The sequence below is a fragment of the Coregonus lavaretus genome, assembly GCF_964263955.1.
Source record: "Coregonus lavaretus genome assembly, chromosome: 18".
Lineage (NCBI taxonomy): Eukaryota > Metazoa > Chordata > Actinopteri > Salmoniformes > Salmonidae > Coregonus > Coregonus lavaretus.
The window spans coordinates 44,152,467-44,177,929 of NC_140005.1; the positions used below are offsets into that span (position 1 = coordinate 44,152,467).

General features: G+C 43.6%; 1 protein-coding gene across 1 annotated transcript; it reads right to left on the minus strand.

Annotated features, from left to right (window-relative positions):
* Positions 1-9,534: 9,534 nt before the first annotated feature.
* Positions 9,535-24,188, minus strand: LOC311145598 (fos-related antigen 2-like). The gene is made up of 4 exons (XM_084181883.1): positions 23,289-24,188; positions 16,137-16,391; positions 15,760-15,867; positions 9,535-12,247 (listed from the first exon to the last, which is right to left on the minus strand). The coding sequence occupies exons 1-4, from the start codon at positions 23,415-23,417 to the stop codon at positions 11,714-11,716; spliced, it is 1,026 nt and encodes a 341-aa protein (XP_084038009.1). The 5' UTR covers positions 23,418-24,188; the 3' UTR covers positions 9,535-11,713.
* Between the last annotated feature and the right edge of the window lie 1,275 nt (positions 24,189-25,463).

Below are 25,463 nucleotides of genomic sequence, written 5' to 3' on the forward strand. Positions count from 1 at the left end.
TGTTGTATGTGGAGGATGAGGGTTGCAGTAGGTATTTCAGATATGGGGGAGTGAGGCCTAAGAGGGTTTTATAAATAAGCAACGGGTATACAGAGATGACTAGTTTACAGAGGAGTATAGAGTGCAGTGATGTGTCCTATAAGGAGCATTGGGGGCAAATTTGATGGCTGAATGGTAAAGAACATCTAGCCACTCGAGAACACCCTTACCTGCCGATCTATAAATTACGTCTCCGTAATCTAGCATGGGTAGGATGGTCATCTGAATTAGGGTTCGATTGGCAGCTGGGGCGAAAGAGGAGCGATTACGATAGAGGAAACCAAGTCTAGATTTAACCTTTGCCTGCAGCTTGGAAATGTGCTGAGAGAAGGACAGTCTACCTTCTAGCTATACTACCAAGACAAGGGGCGGCGGTCTGTGTATATTTGTAAACAACAGCTGGTGCACAAAATCAAATACTAAGGAAGTCTCGAGGTTTTGCTCGCCTGAGGTAGAGTATCTTATGATAAGCTGTAGACCACACTATTTACCAAGAGTGTTTTCATCTATATTCTTCATAGCTGTCTATTTACCACCACAAACCAATGCTGGCATTAAGATTGCACTGAATGAGTTGTACAAGGCCATTAATCAACAGGAAAACGCTCATCCAGATGCAGCGCTCCTAGTGGCCGGGGACTTTAATGCAGGGAAACTTAAATCCGTTCTACCTAATTTCTACCAGCATGTTAAATGTGCAACCAGAGGGAAAAAACTCTAGACCACCTTTACTCCACACACAGAGACGCATACAAAGCTCTCCCTCGCCCTCCATTTGGCAAATCTGACCATAACTCTATCCTCCTGATTCCTGCTTATAAGCAAAAACTAAAGCAGGAAGCACCAGTGACTCGGTTAATAAAAAAGTGGTCAGATGACGCAGATGCTAAGCTACAGGACTGTTTTGCTAGCACAGACTGGAACATGTTCCGGGATTCTTCAGACAGCATTGAGGAGTACACCACATCAGTCACTGGCTTCATCAATAAGTGCATCGATGATGTCGTCCCCACAGTGACCGTACGTACATACCCCAACCAGAAGCCATGGATTACAGGAAACATCCGCACTGAGCTAAAGGGTAGAGCTGCCGCTTTCAAGGAACGGGACTCTAACCCGGACGCTTATAAGAAATCCCGCTATGACCTCCGACGAACCATCAAACAGGCAAAGAGTCAATACAGGTCTAAGATTGAATCATACTACACTGGCTCTGACGCTCGTCGGATGTGGCAGGGCTTGAAAACTATTACAGACTACAAAGGGAAGCACAGCCGCGAGCTGCCCAGTGACACAAGCCTACCAGACGAGCTAAACCACTTCTATGCTCGCTTCAAAGCAAGCAACACTGAAGCATGCATGAGAGCACCAGCTGTTCCGGATGACTATGTGATCACGCTCTCCGTAGCCGATGTGAGTAAGACTTTTAAGCAGGTCAACATTCACAAGGCCGCAGGGCCAGACGGATAACCAGGACGTGTACTCCGAGCATGTGCTGACCAACTGGCAAGTGTCTTCACTGACATTTTCAACATGTCCCTGACTGAGTCTGTAATACCAACATGTTTCAAGCAGACCACCATAGTCCCCGTGCCCAAGGACTCTAAGATAACCTGCCTAAATGACTACCGACCCGTAGCACTGACATCTGTAGCCATGAAGTGCTTTGAAAGGCTGGTCATGGCTCACATCAACAGCATTATCCCAGAAACCCTAGACCCACTCCAATTTGCATACCGCCCCAACAGATCCACAGATGATGCAATCTCTATCGCACTCCACACTGCCCTTTCCCACCTGGACAAGAGGAACACCTACGTGAGAATGCTATTCATTGACTACAGCTCAGCATTCAACACCATAGTGCCCTCTAAGCTCATCACTAAGCTAAGGATCCTGGGACTAAACACCTCCCTCTGCAACTGGATCCTGGACTTCCTGACGGGCCGCCCCCAGGTGGTAAGGGTAGGTAACAACACATCTGCCACACTGATCCTCAACACGGGGGCCCCTCAGGGGTGCGTGCTCAGTCCCCTCCTGTACTCTCTGTTCACCCATGACTCCAACACCATCATTAAGTTTGCAGACGACACAACAGTGGTAGGCCTGATCACCGACAACGATGAGACGGCCTATAGGGAGGAGGTCAGAGATCTGGCCGTGTGGTGCCAGGACAACAACCTCTCCCTCAACGTGACCAAGACAAAGGAGATGATTGTGGACTACAGGAAAAAAAATAGGACTGAGCACGCCCCCATTCTCATCGACGGGGCTGTAGTGGAACAGGTTGAGAGCTTCAAGTTCCTTGGTGTCCACATCACCAACGAACTATCATGGTCCAAACACACCAAGACAGTCGTGAAGAGGGCACGACAAAGCCTATTCCCCCTCAGGAGACTAAAAAGATTTGACATGGGTCCTCAGATCCTCAAAAAATTCTACAGCTGCACCATCGAGAGCATCCTGACTGGTTGCATCACCGCCTGGTATGGCAACTGCTTGGCCTCCGACCGCAAGGCACTACAGAGGGTAGTGCGTACGGCCCAGTACATCACTGGGGCAAAGCTTCCTGCCATCCAGGACCTCTATACCAGGCGGTGTCAGAGGAAGGCCCTCAAAATTGTCAAAGACTCCAGCCACCCTAGTCATAGACTGTTCTCTCTGCTACCGCACGGCAAGCGGTACCGGAGTGCCAAGTCTAGGTCCAAAAGACTTCTCAACAGCTTCTACCCCCAAGCCATAAGACTCCTGAACAGCTAATCATGGCTACCCGGACTATTTGCACTGCCCCCCCACCCCATCCTTTTTACGCTGCTGCTACTCTGTTAAGTATTTATGCATAGTCACTTTAACTCTACCCACATGTACATATTACCTCAACTATCTCAACTAGCCGGTGCCCCCGCACATTGACTCTGCAACGGTACCCCCCTGTATATATAGCCTCCCTACTGTCACTTTATTTTACTTCTGCTCTTTTTTTTCTCAACACTTTTTTTTGTTGTTGTTTTATTCTTACTTTTTTTGTTAAAAATAAATGCACTGTTGGTTAAGGGCTGTAAGTAAGCATTTCACTGTAATGTCTGCACCTGTTGTATTCGGCGCATGTGACCAATAAAATTTGATTTGATTTGATTTGATTTGACTACCTCAAGCTCTAAACCCTCAGAGGTATTAACCACACCGGTGGGGAGAGGGGCATTCTTCTTACCGAACCACATGACCTTTGTTTTGGAGGTGTTCAGAACAAGGTTTGTTGTAGAGCGTTTAACACAAAATCCTGGGAGGGGCCAGCTGAGTATTAGACTGTATCATCTGCATATAAATGGATGAGAGAGCTTCCTACTGCCTGAGCTATGTTGTTGATGTAAATTGAGAAGAGCGTGAGGCCTAGGATCGAGCTTTGGGGTACTCCCTTGGTGACATGTTCTGACTTTCTACACTGCACTCTTTGACAGAGGTAGATGCTGAAAGATGGGCCCCGAGTGAAAAGGTTTGTCAACCCCTGGGCTAAGGAACAAAAACCCTGGACACTAGAGAATTGGGCTGGCCTGATGAATCTCAGTTCCTGCTGTTTCATGCTGATGGGAGGACTAGGGCAGGGATCATCAACTAGATTCAGCCGCGGGCCAATTTTTTTCTTGAGCAGATGGTCAGGGGGCCAAAACATACAGTAATTACAAATAATTTGTAGACTGCAAGTAGACCGCAAGAAGCCCAAAGATAGCATTTGACCCTGGACTAGAGAATGGAGAAAACCACGAGTACATGCTACCACCAACAATGCAGGCTGGTGGTGGTGTGATGGTGTGGGGTGTGTTTTCATGGCACACATTAAGCCCCTTGATAAAAGTGGAGCAACGTTTGAATGCCACAGGATATCTGAACATCATTGCCAGTCAGGTGCATCCCTTCATGGCAACAGTGTATCTATCAGCAGGATAATGCCCCATGCCACAAGGCTAGGATTGTCCAGGAATGGTTCCACGAACATGACAGTGAATTCAGCTTGCTGCAGTGGCCTGCCCAGTCACCAGATCTCAATCCAACTGACCATCTGTGGGATGAGATGGAACGAGCTATTCGGAGTAGAGATCCACTACCAGCCAACTTGACACAACTATGGGAAGCATTGATGTCAACATGGGCCAGCATTCCTGTGGAACGCTTTTGACACCTTGTAGAGTCCATACCCCGATGAATTCAGGCTGTTCTGAGGGCAAAAGGGGGTGCAACTCAATATTAGGAAGGTGTTCCTAATGTTTTGTACACTCAGTATATGATAAGCAGTATAGCAGCAGCGTATACAGTATGATGATTGTGAGTGGGTGTGCGTGTGTGTTGAGTCAATATAAATGTATCTGCATATTATGTGTGTGTGAGCAAATTATGAAGTAAGTGTTTGTGTGTGTGTGTTGGAGTGTCAGTGTGTGTGAGTGTGTTTGGCCCTGTGAGTGTGCATAGACAGTGCAAAAAGGGTCAACTCAGATAGTCCATGTATCCTTTTGTTAGCAATTTAGTTAGCTATTTAGCAGTCCTATGGCTTGGGTATGGAAGCTGATCAGGAGCCTGTTGGTGTCAGACTTGATGCACCAGTACCGCTTGCTGTTCAGAATCAGAGAGATATTTGTTGTTGTTGATTTCACAAATTCAAAACTAGATGTTGATCTGACATCTGTGCCCAGTGGGAAGCCTCCACATCATGTGCCACATACCAGTGTTTTGTTGGATTTTAGCCACTGTTCTAGAGAGACTCATGGGTGAAGCAGGGCGTGGAGAACTGCCCAACACTCTGACTCAAATGCTCACACACTTCATCATATAAGAGTTTCTGGCTGCTTTATACGTGTTCCTCACATTCAACAACAGCAGCACAAATCCACTGGAGAAACAGAGATCCTTATCATGGACATCTACATCACCAGTCAGGTACAAATAAATCAATGACCAAATTATACAATAGTGCAATGAAGAAAACCTTACAGAGCAAGAATGGACACCTGGACCTGTTCCTCCGCTTCCTTCTGGGCCTCTCACTGGAGTCCAATCAAACTCTCCTATGCAGCTTACTGACACAGACAAGAAGGAGCTCACAGACGGGGACAGTCAAGCACATCAAAAAGAAGATCAGAGCGAATCCCTCTCCAGAGATGCACATCAATCTGGTCCACTGTCTGAATGAGCTGAATGACCATTCTCTGGTGAGGAAATCAAAATTTACCTGAGCTTAGGAAGTTTCTGAGAAGCCAAACTCTCACCTGGACAGTGTGGTCAGCTCTGGTCTTTGTGTTGCTGTCTTCAGGAGAGAACCTGGATGTGTTTGACCTGAATAAATACTTTAGGTCAGATAATGGTCTTCTGGAGGCTGCTTCCAGCGGTCAAAGTCTCCAGAACAGTTCTGTGAGTATTTGAATAACTAATCCAATAGCTATTTCCCAGTTGAATACCACATAATAGATCTGTCTTGTTTAATTTTTTATTCATAACTAATTTAAATTATTTTGACATAGTTTCACTGTTTAGTTGTGTGATGACAATGACCTGCAGGATTCAGGAGTAAAGCTGCTCTCTGCTGGACTGGGGAGTACACACTGTAAACGGGAGACACTGAGGTAAGCTCTTTTGGGGTTTGTGAGATATCCAAACTACTGTATATTCCAACCTTAAATAAAGATGATTAGACACATAAAGTTATTTTACTGAAGATATAAAAGGATTCAAAAGAATATCATAGCTGTGCCACTAGAGATCCTGGTTCGAGTCCAGGCTCTGTCACAGCCGGCCGCGACCGGGAGACCCATGGGGCGGCGCACAATTGGCCCAGCGTCGTCCAGGTTAGGGGAGGGTTTGGCCAGCAGGGATGTTCTTGTCCCATCGCACACTAGCGACTCCTGTGGCAGGCCGGGTACAGTGCACACTGACACGGTTGCCAGGTGTACAGTGTTTCCTCCGACACATTGGTGCGGCTGGCTTCCGGGTTAAGCGGGCATTGTGTCAAGAAGCAGTGCGGCTCGGTAGGGTTGTGTTTTGGAGGACGCACGGCTCTTGACCTTCGCCTCTCCCGAGTCCGTACGGGAGTTGCAGCGATGGGACAAGACTGTAACTACCAATTGGATACCACAAAATTGGGGAGAAAAAGGGGTAAAAAACATAAAAAATAATATAATATCAGTTACTCAGCTTTTGGTGGTTCTTAATTTTAAATAAACATATTTTTGCAGGTTGTCTGGTCACAGAGGAAGGCTGTGCTTCTCGGCCCTCACACCTGAGAGAGTTGGATCTGAGCTACAATCACCCAGGAGACTCCGGAGTGAAGCTGCTCTCTGCTGGACTGGAGGATCCACACTTTAAACTGGAGAAACTCAAGTAAATAATATATATGGGCGAGCTGAATTAATATAATCTTTTTACAAATGTAATGTCTTATAATCATCTCATAATGATTCTGACTAACAGTCATTATTATAACAGCCATTTTGAGTCAATGACTCAACAATTTCCTACATAGACATAAATATATAATAAGCCTTATAATAGGATATCATAAATGCTTATGCATATAACAAGTATAATAATATACCTGGAGACTTGAAGTAAAAGTGTTACTGATTATACATTTTATTTTCTCCATCAGATGCCTGCAAGCTCACACTGGATCCAAACACAGCACACAGAACGCTCTCTCTGTCTGAGGGAAACAGAAAGGTGACACGGGGAAGCTATCAGCCATACAGTGCATTGGGAAAGTATTCAGACCCCTTCCCTATTTCCACATTTTGTTACCTTACAGCCTTATTCTAAAAATGATTAAATTATATGTTTTCCTCATCAATCTACACACAATACCCCATAATGACAAAGCAAAAACAGGTTTTCAGAAATGTTTGCTAATTATAAAAACAGAAATACCTTATTTACATAAGTATTCAGACCCTTTGCTATGAGACTCGAAATTGAGCTCAGGTGAATCCTGTTTCCATTGATCGGGTGAATCCTGTTTCCATTGAGATGTTTCTACAACTTGATTAGAGTCCACCTGTGGTAAATTCAATTGATTGGACATGATTTGGAAAGGCACAAACCTGTCTATATAAGGTCCCACAGTTGACAGTGCATGTCAGAGCAAACACCATGTCACGAGGTCAAAGGAATTGTCCGTAGAGCTCCGAGACAGGATTGTGTCGAGGCACAGATCTGGGGAAGCGTACCAAAAAATGTCTGCAGCATTGAAGGTCCCCAAGAACGCAGTGGCCTCCATCATTCTTAAACGGAAGAAGTTTGGAACCACCAAGACTCTTCCTAGAGCTGGCCGCCCGGCCAAACTGAGCAATCATAGAAGAAGGGCCTTGGTCAGGGAGGTAACCAAGAACCCGATTGTCACTCTGACAGAGCTCCACAGTTCCTCTGTGGAGATGGGAAAGCCTTCCAGAAGGACAACCATCTCTGCAGCACTCCACCAATCAGGCCTTTATGGTAGAGTGGCCAGACGGACGCCACTCCTCATTAAAAGGCACATGACAGCCCGCTTGGAGTTAGCCAAAAAGCACCTAAAGGACTCAGACCATGAGAAACAAGATTCTCTGGTCTGATGAAACCAAGATTGAACTCTTTGTCCTGAATGGCAAGCATCACGTCTGGAGGAAACCTGGCACCATCCCTACGGTGAAGCATGTTGGTGGCAGAATCATGCTGTGGGGATGTTTTTCAGCGGCAGAGACTGGGAGACTAGTCAGGATCGAGGAAAAGATGAATGGAACAAAGTAGAGAGAGATCCTTGATGAAAACCTGCTCCAGAGCGCTTAGGACCTCAGACTGGGGCGAAGGTCCACCTTCCAACAGGACAGGCTTCGGGACAAGTCTGAATGTCCTTGAGTGGCCCAGCCAGAGCCCAGACTTGAACCCGATCTAACATCTCTGGAGAGACCTGAAAATAGCTGTGCAGCAACGCTCCCCATCGAACCTGACAGAGCCTGAGAGGATCTGCAGAGAAGAATGGGAGAAACTCCGCAAATACTGGTGTGCCAAGCTTGTAGCGTCATACCCAAAAATAATTGAGGCTATAATCGCTGCCAAAGGTGCTTCAACAAAGTACTGAGTAAAGGGTCTGAATACTTATGTAAATGTGAAAATATCTTCTTTTTTTTTTTTAGGACATTTGCATGTCATTATGGGTTATTGTGTGTAGATTGATGAGGAAAGAAAAACTATTTAATACATTTTAGAATAAGGCTGTAATGTAACAAAATGTGGAAAAAGTCAAGGGGTCTGAATACTTTCTGAATGCACTGTATCCTGGTCACCCAGAGAGATATGAGGTCTGGCCACAGGTGCTGTGTAGAGAAGGGTTGACTGGACGCTGTTACTGGGAGGCAGAGTGGAGTGGGACAGGGACTCTTTTAGGGGTGACATATAAAGGAAATAGCAGGACGGGAGAGGGGGTTAACTGAATGCTTGGAAATTAGGATAAGTCCTGGATTCTGCAATGCTCTGAGTACAGATACTCTGCCTGGCAGACTACCATACCTGCCCCCTCCTCCAACAGAATATGAGTGTATCTGGGCTGGCCAGTCGGCAGTCTGTCCTTCTACACAGTCTCCTCTGACTCACTAACCCAACTGTACACATTCTACTCTACTTTCACTATGCCTCTCTACCCAGTGTTTCAGGTTGATAATTCATTGACTCTTTGCTATAATTGAATGATATTTAAAAAAAACTCAAAACATAAGTGTGACAATGTGGTTTTCCTGCTAAATTAACTCTAAAGGCAGTTGGGTGAGTGGCGGTGTGTTTTACCCCATTCTGTTGGCTGTACAGATGTTCTCTCTCTCCTATGTCTCACTTTAACCACTAGAGATCAGTGTATACTGTGAAATTGATACAAACCTTTGAAAAGAGAAGGATAATGGCACCTACCACTTACCTGTAAATGTTTATAATTATTGGCCATGTGGTCACACCGGCGATAAGTGTAGTTTTTTTTATGCTTGTCACTGCAAATTGACTGCTTAGAATGACCTACCAAGAGGTGTACATGTGTAACACTGATTTCCACCCCACTGTGAATCATCCTGAATTCTGACATTTTTCAGCATCTTTTATGGCGGTGTTATATTCTGCTATTGCATGACAGGTGGTTTTACTCTACCTTTACTCTACTCATACCCCACTTAAGTAAGGGCCTGATTCAATCTGTATCGCGGAAGATCCGCGGTATAGCACGATTGAAATTGAAAAAGGTAGCCTAATTTCCCATTGAGCCGACATATACAGTGTTTACCATGAATGCAGTCTCCACGAATGCGGGAACATTGCCTTTACATTTAAATCCTGCTATACCCCGGATCTTCTGCGATACGGATTGAATCAAGCCCTAATTTAGGGGTACGCCGCCTTTCAAATCAAATGTGCCTAATGTTCAGAGAGACAAAAATAAGGACACTGCATTGCCCATGGACACTGTTTGTGAACACATAATGATGAACAGGTCGATAACAGCTTTCAAGAATTCCTTGTCGAAAATGCTTTTTATTATTATTATTATTATTGAATTGAATTACGAAATGAACAAACACTGCGATACATATTGCTGTTTTTTGTTTGTTTTGAATCATTTTAAACAGTTAAAGCATTTGGAAAAATAAGAAATAGATGTCAAAAACAGAAGACATATAGCAGATGACATGTACAGTAGAATATCTAAAGTCGATAGCTTCCCTAAGTGTTTTAAGGGGGTTCTAAAGACTCGAACGGACAACAAACTCTCTCCGACAATTACATTTTGGTATCTTTTTTTTCCTTGGTCTGCAATTTATCGCAATGCATGATAGGAGTTGTTGTCCAAATGCTGTCATGTGATACTGTAACCATCCAAACAAAGATCAATAAGTGATGAGACTAGTCCACAACAGCAGCAGCAATGCTTTTTTTGTCTTATTTGCTGCACCCAGCACAACAACAGAAATGATTCTGTCCTGTGATCACCACAAAGGTCATGACTCCACTGACCATGTAAGGAATGTTTGAAGTAAACAATATGTCTGAAATATTGCAATTCTATCCATTTCAGTGCTTTGTATCCTTAACCCCCTGTCCCATAAACACACACACACACATACAAAACAAATAAGAGTGTTTTCTTTTACCATTTTCCTCAAGACATCCCTCTTCCACCTCAGGCCAGCTGTAAAGAGAATCTCGTTTGTCCCATCAGTCAAAAGGAATTGGAAAGTGCATTGGCTTTGCTATGGGTCTGATACGGCTACACAAAGGCCAGTGAACAGGTTTCAATGTGCTAGTTGATATATAGGGTCACCTGCCCACATATTGGTGTTGCCCCTTAATAATGATTCAATTATTACAAAATGATGTAGTCAGTGTTATTACTATTACCATGTTTTCACACCACAGTAGCATCTGAAAAGTTCAACCAGACCACTCCTTCAGTACAAACGATATACAGATGTATTGTTTTTGGTTTCGAAACCTGCCCTGCTGCATGGGAATATTGAGATCGCTGGGCAATATCCAATCCCCTTTTTCTGACAAAGCCAGAGCTTGGGTTACAGGCGAGAGGAATAAATTATGCCGATACAAAACAAATGGATGACTTTCAATCAAGCTCTAGAGTGTCTGGTTGAACTTTCCATTAGTAGTGGGGCTATAAGGAGTTGGTCATAATAACCTCATTGGTCAAACTGTCTTGGTGAATGACATCATTTTAGAAGTAGAAGGGTATTTCTCCTCAGATATCACTCCAGCATTTAAGCCCCAATGCTTCCCGTGCTGCTCCTTAAAAAATTGTATTCAACCACCACACAGAAGAGAAATCCCTGACATCAATGTAAATTTGCACAAACTTGTAATAAACACGTAATAAAGTTCAGGTACATTACTGAGGAAAACACACATCAATACGATGGCCATCGATACTATGATCAATGTTAGGAGTGGACTGTTGAGGAACTAGGCATTGAGTAAAAATTGGCTCTTTTCCTTTGAGACACTGAGGCTTTGCGGCTCACCCAGTGAACCTTTTGCTGTTCTACAGGCAGATCAGAAGACAACAACATCAGAACGCAAGGACAAACATTTGAAAAATATTAGCACAGGCCATAAATACAAGTAGAGTTGGAAATAAAGTTTATGAGCGCATAAACCAAATACAGTTCCTCGGAGAGGGAGGAGAAAAAAAATCAAGAAAAAGATAAGTCTGCTTTTGAAATCTCTCTTTTCTCTGTATCCCTCCTTCAAAACAGGAGGGATGTCAGGAAATGCTGTCTCTCATTTAGTGATTTATTGATCGTAGGAGAGTGCAACTATCACCAGATGGCTTTTCTTAATGTTGATCTAAAAATAACGTCTTGCTTTCCACAGTTTTCTCCTCATATAACTGCCTTTGCTGGCATTTCTCACCTCCATGTCATCTGTTTATTGTTCAACAAGCAAATTGATATGCTGGAGTTTAAATGAAGAAGAGATGACACTGGCTGGTACAGGTGCACACACTGGGTATTAAAACAATCACACTGAAGCGTAGGAGAAGAAAAAGCGGCTCAGCCCTTGAGGGTTCCTGGTGTCAAGGAAACAGCTTGAGTGTGATTTGTCTGCCAAGTCGGTAGGGGGCGCTGCTCGCCCTCGCCCTCCCCCACAACCCCACCTTAACTGTCCCTGCTCAGAGGGCCAGGAGGGTGGGCGAGTTGAGGGAGTCCGAAGACTGATCCCCGCTGCTGCTGCTGCGCAGGTGGGCCTTGGAGCAGGACTCGGAGGACGGCGAGGGGCTCTCGGGCTCCAGCATGCTGGGGTAGGTGAAGATGAGGCTGGGGGCGCTGGGTGTGGATGCTGGGGTGGAGGCTGCCACCACCGGGGTGTTGAGGCTGTCGCTATCGCAGAAGATCCCACCGCCTCCCCCAAGGCAGATGGGCTTAATGACAGAGTGCTGGGACTTGCCGCCCACATCGTCCTCTTGCGGTTCTTGCTTCACCACCACGGGGTTGATGGGGCCTCGGGGGCCCAGACTGTTGCGCATGGTCAGGGGGAGAGGGGCACACTGCTGCTGGTGGTGGCCCCCCTGGTGGCGATCATTGGGGGGAAGCTTGCACATGGGGTTGTGGGCCACCAGCATGAACTCCAACTTGTCCTTCTCTTTCTGCAGTGTCTCAATCTCTTTCTGTAGATCAGCCTTCTCTTCCTCCAGCTCCTCAGTCTCCTGGAAACCACAAACAAACAAAACAGCTGATAAGGACAACCTTTTATCTTCAGTATCTGAAGGGTTGATATTCAGATCAATTACAATACTGGTGTTTGGAGTAGACAGCAAAGCCCCAACCACTGTTTAAGGTCTACATTGGTGAGTTTCTGCATCACCTAATGCTACCACTAGAGTGCGCTGTTTCCCAAAAAGAACCCACTGCACATTATATTTCAGTGTACAGTGCCTTCAGAAAGTATTCATAACCCTCGACTTATTCCACATGTTGTTGTTTTACAGCCTGAATTCAAAATGGATTACACGCAATACCCCATAATGAGAAAGTGAAAACATGTTTTTAGAATTTTTTGCAAATGTATTGAAAATGAAATACATAAATATCTCATTTACATAGGTATTCACACACCTGAGTAAATACTTTGTAGAAGCACCTTTGGCAGCGATTACAGCCATGAGTCTTTATGGGTAGTTCCAGAGCTTTCCACACCTTGATTGTGCAACATTTGCCAATTATTATTTTCAGAATTCGTCAAGCACTGTTAAATTGGTTGTTTATCATTGCTAGACAACCATTTTCAGGTCTTGCCATAGATTTAAGTAGATTTAAGTCAGAACTGTAACTCGGCCACTCAGGAACATTCACTGTCTTCTTGGCAAGCAACTCCAGTGTAGATTTGGCCTTGTGTTTTAGGTTATTGTCCTGCTGAAAGGTGAATTCATCTTCCAGTGTCTGGTGGAAAGCAGACTGAACCAGGTTTTCCTCTAGGATTTTGCCTGTGCTTAGCTCCATTACGTTTATTTTTTATCCTGAAAAACTCCCCGGTCCATAACGATTACAAGCATACCCATAACATGATGGAGGTACTCAGTAATGTGTTGTGTTGGATTTGCCCCCAAAATAACACTTTGTATTCAGGACAAAAAGTTAATTGCTTTGCCACATTTTTTTGCAGTATTTCTTTAGTGCGTTGTTGCAAAAAGGATGCATGTTTTAGAATATTTGTATTCTGTACAGGCTTCCTTCTTTTCACTCTGTCAATTAGGTTAGTATTGTGGAGTAACTACAATGTTGTTGATCCATCCTCAGTTTTCTCCTATCACAGCCATTAAACTGTTTTAAAGTCACCATTGGTGAAATCCCTGAACGGTTTACTTCATCTCCGGCAACTGAGTTAGGAAGGACGCCTGCATCTTTGTAGTAACTGTGTGACTAAAATGTAAAAAATGTGTATTGATACACCATCCAAAGTGTAATTAATAAATCACTTTGAGCATGGTGAAGTTCAATGTCTGCTTTTTTTAATTTTTACCAATCTACCAATATGTGCCCTTCTTTGCGAGGCATTGGAAAACCTCCCTGGTCTTTGTGGTTGAATCTGTGTTTGAAATTCACAGCTCGACTAAGGGATGTTACAGATAATTGTATGTTTGGGGTACAGAGATGAAGTAGTCATTCAAAAATCATGTTAACATTTTTTTTTTTTTTTACATTTTTAGTCATTTAGCAGACGCTCTTATCCAGAGCGACTTACAGTTAGTGATTACATAATTTTTTTTTTATACTGGCCCCCCGTGGGAATCGAACCCACAACCCTGGCGTTGCAAACGCCATGCTCTATCAACTGAGCTACATCCCTGCCGGCCATTCCCTCCCCTACCCTAGACGACGCTGGGCCAATTATGCGCCGCCCATGAGTCTCCCGGTCGCGGCCGGCTGCGACAGAGCCTGGATTCGAACCAGGATCTCTAGTGGCACAGTTAGCACTGCGATGCAGTGCCTTAGACCACTGCGCCACTCAGGAGTTAAAAACACTATTATTGCACACAGAGTCCATGCAAGTTCTATATTTGTACTCCTGAACTTATTTAGGCTTGCCATAACAAAGGGGTTGAATACTTCTTGACTCAAGAAATTTCAGCTTTTCATTTTTTATTAACTTAACATTTCTAAAAACATAATTCCACTTTGACATGATGGGGTATTGTCTGTAGGCCAGTGGCAAAAAAACTAAGTTTATTCAATTTTAAATTCAGGCTGTAACACAACAAAATGATGAAAAAGTAAAGGGGTGTGAATACTTTTTAAAGGCACTGTACGTTTGCTCAGGAAAATAGTTGATACAGTGAAAGGGCAATCAATAAACATCTGGGCTATCTTGCCCCTAAATGACCTGAACTCAAACCTAAATTTGTCAGAATACCTGACATTCCGGTTTGACCGTTATCCTGATTCTAAAAGTAATTCCTATTACAACTTTGTCCAAACAAAAAAGCACAAATGTTTTAAGGTTTTTGTTGTTCCCAGATGGAGGTACGTGATATAACAGGCAAAACGCAGCTTGTTTCCTCTAGCGTAATGTGTTATTAATGTGCCACGGCCCCATCAGACAAAGACAGACCCTTAGAAGCCTGTAGTCACCAGATGGGGCAGGCAGAAAACAGATAAGTCACAGGCCTGTCTGAAATGTTTGTGTCAGAGACAAAGTTATGAGGAAGTAGGAAACAAACTAGCAAAGAGCAGATACCACCCCAAAAATAGGAGCAATAGAACAAGATAGAAAGAAAGAAAGAAAGAAAGAAAGAAAGAAAGAAAGAAAGAAAGAAAGAAAGAAAGAAAGAAAGAAAGAAAGAAAGAAAGAAAGAAAGAAAGAAAGAAAGAAAGAAAGAAAGAAAGAAAGAAAGAAAGAAAGAAAGAAAGAAAGAAAGAAAGAAAGAAAGAAAGAAAGAAAGAAAGAAAGAAAGAAAGAAGTTACGTTTCCTGACATGGTTGGAATATGACACTTCCTTATTTGGTAATTCAACAAAGAGTGGTGTGTGGTGGTGAAGGGAAGGCGTTTTTGCTGGAAGCAGTTTGGGGGAGTTGGAGGGTGTAGCCGTGAATTCGTCAAAATTGCGTGGGATAGTAAGAGATGAGAGATGGAACTCCCACTTTATAAAATATCTCCCATTCATAATGACAGCCGCCTGCAGCACATTCCTTTCCTGTTTCTTTTGTAATTGAGCTAATGAGTCTAAATAGTGCCGTCTGCTTGGCTAGAAGGATTAGGGCCCAGCCCTGCCCATGTCTACAGCTGTCTGCACCCAGACAAAAACCCTTATATCCACTGTCTTCTGTCAGCACTGCTTAGACCTATTAGCTAAAGCCCTCCTAGAGACCTAGACAAACCAGTAACGCACGGTTCTTGTTTGAGGTCGACACATAAATACGTGCAACACTGTTTGAGAACTGTTAATGAACCGAGCTGATAAAAAGCATGAGCTGCCGCACACCCAGAGTACATCACTTAATGTAGAGGTGCTGACCAACGGAGAATAACTGTAAGCTATAAAAACAAATAAAGAGAGTAATTTATTGCGTAAAAAACCCACCAATGTTTCAGCATTGCTGTGCCTTCTTCAATTAATCGAGCTGAACACGAAATTGTCCTGCACAAGGGAATAATTTTTTTCCCTTTTCATGCTTTGGTGCTTTGTTTGTACAGCAAGTGCACAACAGTTGTCTAACTCACCCCTTGGAGCATCTCGGTGAGCTCTCGTCTGCGATTGCGGCACTTGGCAGCTGCCAATTTGTTCCTCTCGCGCCTCACCCTCCTCTTCTCCTCTTCCTCAGGGGTAAGCTGAGAGCAAAAAGAACACACTGTGAGTTGTGATTCACACTTAAGCTGAACAGCGCAAAGTAGAGAAGCTTTGGGTTCACAACTATAAGCCATCATCTTCAATATCGCCAAATTCCTCACATCTTGGGACATTGATAGTATAACTCACTGTACTGTTTTACAGTGTTAGAAGACATTTCAAAATTGTTCTTGCTACCACACGGTGCTCTCCACACTGCCAGACATAAGTCACTTTTGAACACACGCATCTGTACACTTTTGGTCCTCACCTGCTCATCTCTCCTTCGTCTTCCGCGGGTGTCCCCAATGGAGCGTATGACACCCGGGCGTGCAAGGGTGGTGTGACCCAGGAGCCCGGGGCTGTTGGAGAGGTGGTGGCCGTAGGGGTGGGAACGTGAGTACGGGTTGGACATGGAGGTGATCACCGTGGGCTGCACCATCCACTGCAGGTCCTGGCTGGTCGTGATGGCGTTTATCGTGGGGATGAAGGCACTGCTAGAGCCAGGCATGTCGGCCCGGTATTTCTAGATACAGGAAAGGTAGCAAAGAGAGAGGGAGGTGGGGAGAGGGGGACAAAAAGAGGGCAGAGAGGGAGAGAAATGGTGAGTGGATGTTTTCAAGATGACAATTGACCCTTTGCTTACTGTTGCAACCTCTGACAACATTTTCCCGGGAAGCCCAATTCAGCTACTGGCGAAATCTCTAACTGTATTTCTAATACACACTGAAATTAAACACAGAGTACTCCTTACTAATCAGGAAACTCTTGGGTATGTTGTGGTGGACTGTCATTACAATTGCTTCACAGGAAGCTGGTAAAATTATGTTTGTAGTGTAGTTAGCCACTGAATGGCTCTGAATTCACTGTCAGCAAGCAGTCAAAGCTATAACCACTTTTGTAGCTAACTAGTGCTCTCAAATCGTATCCTCATGTCGACAGCAGATGGGAGTTGTATTCATAACATTGCTAACTTAGCTAGCTAACATACATCTTGAGAAAACAATATATATTAAAAGGCTAGCTAGCTAGTGTTAGCAACATTTGGTGGTCAATGAGACTGAGTGCTAGCTAACCAGCTGAGCTAGCAAATAATGTAACAAAAGTATAATTTTGGATTTGAAAAATACTCTGAATTTCAGTTATCACAGTAGCAAGTAGCTACTCCTGCTGCACTGTTAAATTATTTAGCCATTTAAACAATTACTTTTTTGAAGAAAACTCTGTTTATCGCCATAGCCTTCACAGGCTTTCATGCCATTTAAAAGTGAGCTTGTCCTTGTCCAGGTGTTGGACTCGACTATCCATTGGAGCGGTGCGATTGGTTGCCCAAAATTCTGGGGCAGGGCATGGCAAAGAGTCAATGAGGGAGAAGTTCTGTGTCTTCAACTCAAGGAAAATCCCATTGTATTGGAGTAACATAACAAAATGGTGTGTATTTCACATATCTCAATTTCCATGTATTTATTTTTTGCTTAAATCGAATGTTGTTTATTTATTTCACTTGTTACAACAGGAGGAAAAAAATTTCACTTGACATGTAGGCCATTTGACTCTGCTATCAATTTCCAAGTCCTGTAGCTTAACTCCTTTGAACACACACACACACACACACACACACACACACACACACACACACACACACACACACTGGCCACCCACCCTTCATCATACTCACACATCCTCTGCATTGCAGCCTAGTAGTGAATCACTGACTCCACACACAAACACCGTTTAACCCCCAGAGGGGCAGTCAGTGACATTCAGTGAATCATGGGGGGAATGCCCGTAGTGCTGCTGCTGCCTCCATCATACTACGGCTATAGGAGAGAAGTAGTTGCGTCAACCAGCAAGTCATCTGGTGAGCAACATGGTATGGAATTGTACACCTCTCTGGGGAAAGGACAAAGGTGTGATGACTCGTTTATACCCGTCAGAAAATGTGATCATGATGTTTTGCATTGGCACTGATATCACTGGATAGGCCCATCTCTTTCCATATGCAAGTGTAGCCTATCTATTCAAATAGATTAGATAAATAGGTTAGATAAGACATCAGGTTACTTGGGTATCTGAAGACTACAACGCTCAAACAGTGATCAATTTTCCCAACATTGTGAGTGACAGCACAGAAGTGAAGCAAAATATAGTAGAGGCCTACTAAATAAAGCTTATGGCTTAAGCCCTCATGAGGCACCTTTGGGGTGATAGGACAATATTCTGACGGTATAATGATATTGACCTAAAGGCAAGGATATGACGCCAGTGAGCCTGTCCACTGACACACTTGAGTGACTAGAGGGAAAAGTGATTGATGCGTGTCATCAGCCAACCCGATATAGTCTGGATACTATTTGTTCATTGAACATAGAACATGAAGAGACTAGCAATGTTTTTGCTTTATGCAGTCACACGGTTGGCTATCACCCGGGGGTCAATTCATCCATGATGTCCTTGTGGTGAGTCATGTTTGGGATATGTAAAAGCATGTGCGGAAAACGATCAGTTCCAGTAAAGCTGAAGCGGCGTTATATTAGGCTAGAGAGGAAAGCCTGGTCCCCCGCCAATACATTCCAGAAGTGAGGCAACAGTGAAAATTCCATTGCATTCATAAATCCCAGGGGCGGCGAACTAACCAGAAGGTAGAATTATAAATGGAGTAATGTAATGGTTGGTTACAATAAATTGCGGTGACTGTTGCCACACGGAGATGACAGGCATTTCTGGTAAAGAGGGGGGGATATGAAAATACTTCAAGGAAGGCGGTTGTGCAAACTTGATTTTAGAGACAATAGGTTAAATCGACTGTGGGTAAACTAATTAAAATGCCAGAAAATTGCTTGAAGCACCATTGTTTGGAAACACGGTCCACAATTCCAGGTGCAGGGTCCAAATACAACACGTAGCCTACGCGTTTCCTGGCCCCGGGATTTGTGATTTGTCTCCCATAGGCTATCACTTCAGTCCTAGTGCCTTGTGTGCCGGTAAACAGCTCCACACGTGTTGCCCCCTTTCCCAGCTTTCCCAGATTCTGGTCCTTAATAACGCACTGGGCCACTGCTGTAAGAGAAAAAAACTGAATACTTGTCCTCCGCGCCCAGGAAACTAAAGGAAGATGTAAACTTTCAGGAACTTTTGCCTGCATAATACTAAACCCTTCCACTGTAGAGAGAGAACCAATGGCAATGCTTGATTACCTCGAAGCTGATGTAACCCATATGGTCATTTGGGGTGCGTTAGTAAATTCACTCTGGAGTGCCAGAGAACACTCAGAGTGCGCTCTGGGCGTTTGTAAATTCAGAGCGTTGTCAGATTGTCCGTTCGTAAATTCAGAGCGTTTCGCTCTCTGAGCATTTAGAGCGCACACAGGACGCTCTGGCCGAGGAGTAGGGTTGATCCGAGCGTTCTGACCTTACAACCTCAGTCAAGTACACAAGCTAACTGGCTAAAGTTAGCTAGCTTGCTAGCTACTTCTAGACATAAATGAGAGAGCACCTCACTCTGACCATTTTACTTTCCCTAGCAGAGCTGGTTAGGCTGTTTTCATGTTATCCAGAGCATTGGTAACTGTAACTGTACTGCTGGCAACAATTTAATTAAGCTTTTTTGCCGATGTTTACTGACACCAGCCATATTCAATGGGTGTTGAGCGTTCGTAAATTCATCAGTTATTCTGCGCTCTGGCACACTCAGACGAGAGTGCTCTGAAATCGGAGTAGATAGCCAGAGTGAATTTACGAACTTGATTATCACACACAAAATACCAATTTTAACTCTATGACCAGTCCAGCTATTGTGCTTCTGCACGTCAACAGGTTCCATTTAGCAAAAGCAGATACCGTCATAAAGACAAAATCCAGCTGATAAAGTTGCGCGTAAAATTGGCGCACGCCTTAAGGCTTCCACTCAACTCATTAATAGGCCTACAAAAATGAGTCACACTTCCCACATTCGTCTTAAAGGAGATCTGAACAGACTATGTCCATTATACGAAATAAGATTAGAACACCGGTGTATGAACGAACAACCTGGCAATTGTAGCGAGCACATACAGTTGAAGTCGGAAGATTACATACACTTAGGTTGGAGTCATTAAAACTTGTTTTTCAACCACTCCACAAATGTATTGTTAACAAACTATAGTTTTGGCAAGTCGGTTAGGACATCTACTTTGGCCACAACAAGTAAATTTTTCCAACAATTGTTTACAGACAGATTATTTCACTTCTAATACACTGTATCACAATTCCAGTGGTTCAGAAGTTTACATACACTAAGTTGACTGTTCCTTTAAACAGCTTGGAAAATTCCAGAAAATGATGTCATGCCTTTAGAAGCTTCTGATAGGCTAATTGACATCATTTGAGTCAATTGGAGGTGTACCTGTGGATGTATTTCAAGGCCTATCTTCAAACTCAGTGCCTCTTTGCTGAAAAAAATCAAAAGAAATCAGCCAAGACCTCAGAAAAATAACTGTAGACCTCCACAAGTCTGGTTCATCCTTGGGAGCAATTTCCAAACGCCTGAAGGTACCCCATTCATCTGTACAAACAATAGTACGCAAGTATAAACACCATGGGACCACACAGCCATCATACCACTCAGGAAGGAGACGCGTTCTGTCTCCTAGAGATGAACGTACTTTGGAGCGAAAAGTGCAAATCAATCCCAGAACAACAGCAAAGGACCTTGTGAAGATGCTGGAGGAAATAGGTACAAAAGTATCTATAGCCACAGTAAAACGAGTCCTATATCAAAATAGCCTGAAAGGCTGCTCAGCAAGGAAGAAGCCACTGCTCCAAAACCTCCATAAAAAAGACAGACTACGGTTTGCAACTGCACATGGGGAGAAAGGTCGTACTTTTTGGAGAAATGTCCTCTGGTCTGATGAAACAAAAATAGAACTGTTTGGCCATAATGACCATCGTTATGTTTGGAGGAAAAGGGGGGACGCTTGCAAGCCGAAGAACACCGTCCCAACCGTGAAGCACGGGGTGGCAGCATCATGATGTGGGGGTGCTTTGCTGCAGGAGGGACTGGTGCACTTCACAAAATAGATTGCATCATCATCCATCAGGAAGGAAAATTATGTGGATATATTGAAGCAACATCTCAAGACATCAGTCAGGAAGTTAAAGCTTGGTCGCAAATGGGTCTTCCAAATGGACAATGACCCCAAGTATACTTCCAAAGTTGTGGCAAAATGGCTTAAGGACAACAAAGTCAAGGTATTGGAGTGGCCATCACAAAGCCCTGACCTCAATCCTATAGAACATTTGTGGGCAGAACTAAAAAAGCATGTGCGAGCAAGGAGGCCTACAAACCTGACTCAGTTACACCAGCTCTGTCAGGAGGAATAGGCCAAAATTCACCCAACTTATTGTGGGAAGCTTGTGGAAGGCTACCCTAAACATTTGACCCAAGTTAAACAATTTAAAGGCAATGCTACCAAATACTAATTGAGTGTATGGAAACGTCTGACCCACTGGGAATGTGATGAAAGAAATAAAAGCTGAAATAAATCACTCTACTATTATTCTGACATTTCACATTCTTAAAATAAAGTGGTGATCCTAACTGACCTAAAAACAGGGAATTTTTACTAGGATTAAATGTCAGGAATTGTGAAAAACTGAGTTTAAATGTATTTGGCTAAGGTGTATGTAAACTTCAGACTTCAACTGTAGATTCCCTTCCATGTGCCAGCAGGTTGTACATGTGATACTGCCAACATAAAAACTACTGGAAACATGTCTCTCTGTCTCCTTCTTAAAACATATCGATACTTCTTAACTTAAAAAGTGAATATTTGACGGGAATGGGATTTGAAAGGTAAATTAGGTTATATATATGGTTGTTCCTCAATGATAGCGACTGAGGATCACATCTCAGAATGAGAGGAAGGGAAGCAGGTAAAATAAGGTCATGTAATCACAATAGGGCATCTGGAGGAAATTCCAGCCCCAAAGTCTCCAACATCCCCGAGGGCGCATTCGGAGATGCTTCATAAGCATTTTAACCCACCGTTTCCAAGTTATGCCAACATCTTCCAGTGCGTGACTACATGGTGCCCATCTGCAACACACACACACACACACAACTTCGAAGCTTTGGGTCGAAGCCAACCCTTTGGCGTATCAGCTTCGACTGGTTGTCCATATTGTAGACAGCGTAGCACCACTGAATGACGCTATAGGCCTTGTTGCAGAACTACTAATGTGGAGTCGTAGTCAAGATTCCTTGTTGCACTGTTCGATTTACAGTTTTAGCACTGATCATCAGCAGGTCAGAGACATATCTCTGTGCCAAGAAAACATTGAGAAGAATTGGGAGAATCAGTGCGTGTTTGTTCACCGTGACCAAATTATGCGCATGAATAAAGCCTTTATCCAGTGTGCAAGGGAAAAGGTAGCCCTTTGGTTTACGCATTCCAAGTATGGCGTGATCCAATAATAGCCTACCAAATGTCCTCAGCACTTCTATTTAAATCCATATCTTGCAGGGGAAATGTTGAGTGTAATTAGCATAGACAAATATGCTGTAGCAACCTATATGCAGTTTGTTGTGTGTGATAATCATGATAGCAGATTATACTCTTTCGAAAGTTCTTATAATATGCTTTTGCCTACATTGTCTGTGGACTAGACAGTTGAAACACTTTCTAAAGTTTAATTTTCCGTTTACAAAATATGTATTTTCCAATAAAGCCTCCTGTCAACTTCAGGTGCACAGTCCCATAGCAGTGCAACACGTGTGTGTTAAAGTACTGAAACTGTGCAATACTTGATTGTATATGGCAATTCAGATGACACATAAACACCTGTCAATAAGTAATTTTCTGCAGTCAGGTTTCATGACATTCAAAATAAATCCGTCATGGGTTCGGTCGTTTTGTCCTTTTTATGCACTTCACTCACCGGTTTCTTGGCCAGAGCCATATATATATAATCTATTAAGTTTCACCTTATTGCATAGAGCAAGTCTGGAAAATATTGGGATAATATCACAGGCTATAGCGCGAGCAGATTCGAGTAATATCACATGATAATGCGCCGCGCTCTTTCCAAATGTAAAGAAAAAGGTTATACAGCAGTAGGCTATAGTTTGGAGTAACATATTCAATCTAAATCTAATATTGTTAATGCTTCTCAAAAAAAAAAAATACACAGCAATATATTAGAAAGATATTATGCACCTCTATTGCATTGCACACCGATAATTACGCACAGCGCTATAGCTTCGCCAATACTGTAGCTACGCATGAAGTTACGCCTACCAATCGAAAAGTATGTCGGTGGGTAGTGATTCATAGACAACTGCAGAGTGACATTTCGATACAATGAAACTCATATTAAATCAATTATAGTTGTTAATATCAATATTTTCATTTGAGAGAAGAGAAAATACATATTGCGTTGGTTACCTGGTAGCTTGAGGTAGAGATCGGACTGCCGATCGTGCTGCTGCCGCTCGTGAATGACTCTGGCTGGGCCGGAGAAGTGCTGCTGCCACGGGACGAGGTGTCGTAGTTCACGGAGTAGTCCTGGTACATGATCCAGGAAAGACGAAGATTTCAGTAGATGATATGAGCTCCAACGCTCTCTCTGACAGTGCAATCCCTTTTCCCTTTTTGTGTGCCGAAAGGGGACAAGATTGGAAAGTGACCGACTTGAACACAATAGTCTTTAAAACACTCTGATATCCCCCCAAAAATTATCCAAATAGCCTGGCTATTAGTGCAATAAATCCATTCTCCTCGAAATGAAATAACTTAAGGGAATTACCAAGAAGTAAAACCGAAAATATTTTACTTTTGTCCACTCCAAATAATTCTCTCCTCGAGAATAACTTCAGCTATTGTTCTTTCCCCTTGTCACTGCTAGCCTATTCAGGTGTGCTACAAGAGCCAACTTCAAGAACAAAAGTCAGTAGGACACCTACTTTCGCAGTCAAAACAGAGTTGACGGAGAATAGACCTGTTTTGCGGGTGAGTCACAGACAAGAGGCGTTACGTTTGCTTTCCACCTCAGCCTACTCTACAGAATCCCTTCCCCGCGACACATTTATTTCAGCTATCCCCTGGAACAGTTCAATATTTATTTTCTATATCCCTTCACCACACTTCCTAGGATGACTCACGTTAATGGCAATACGAAGAACTGCAAGCGCTTATCAACGCTAACAGGCTCTCACGTCACTGTCTCTGGGCGTAGACACTTCACTTGGGAAGGGGTTATCGTAGCTAAGATTGTAAAAATCAGCACACAGTATCGTAAATCAGTTTTATTGTTTATACATAACATAGATAAAGGTGATCTGTTATGTTCATGATAATGTTTATGCACATCTATTTTATAATCCGTTGGAGGTGAGACTCACCGTTTGTCTGATTTGGTACGGTCCATTGACGTATATTTCCTGAAATTGGCAGTTGCGTCAGAGGACACGCGTGTGGGTTTCCTTGGTAAAGCCACGTCAGACTGGAAGGGATTACCTCCCCTCCAGTGTTGCCAATTTAGCGACTTTGTCAGACCCCTGTAGCGACACATTTTCAAAAAAGCGACTAGCGACAAATCTAGTGACTTTTTCTGGTGTTATTGGAGACTTTTGGAGACTCTGACGTGAAAGCACATATCGTTCTTACTCTTCTTAACGAGCAGCGGGTGCTGCCGTGGGCCCCGTTCCAAAGCACTCACAGGCGGCCCAGTACTCGCGCAGCAGTCCCTCCCAGCTGCAGTCAGAGCAGGAGATGTTCACCCCTCCGCGTCCAGACTGCAAATGAATCGCGCATGCGGGAAGGCGCTGCTGGCTGATCCCGCCCTGGCTTACATTCAGGGCGGGATGTAAATGTAGGGTGTTTTTTACTCACTTTTTGTCTCTCCCACGACGTTATTCCTCTTTCCTACAGCGTCCATCACAATTACATGCACATGGCAATTATGCAAAGTAGACGATGACGTCATTTAGCGACTTATAGCGCCTTTTAGGACAGCTACTTTCCTTACTAAGGAGTTGGCAACTCTGCTCCCCTCCCTCACCGCACTTTCTCCTCTCGAGCTCGGAGTGATAGGGTGTCTCAGCCGCATAGAGTAGGTCTATGCAGTTAATCAAGATGTTATATCTTTATCTTGCAGTCCTTGTGGATATTCATCTCATGACTATTTAAAGTTTTTGTAGCTTTTGATTTTTACACGAAGAGAGAGAAAGTTAGGCCAAAGAACAGATACATGTCGCTAGGCCAGCAGTAAGGGGAAATTATTGAAGGAAACGCTACTACTTTCTCAACCACTAGTCTAGAACGTCTCAGAGGATACGAAACTGCAATGTCACTCTTTCCCCATCTCGAGTCCTCATAGAACATCGAACTATTTGGACCAGTGAAATTTCAGAAAATATATCATATTACTTATGTGGTTCTTGCAGGATATATTGGTTATTTTGCTCTAAGGACATCTGGAAACAAAACACAACACAAAAATGCAATGGAATTATCATAGAGAGCACAGTAAATGCAAGTGCAGCAGTGGATAATGTTTGTTACAAAAATGTATTTCATAGCTACAGCAAAGGATGCGACATGAAATGTGGGGTAATTCAG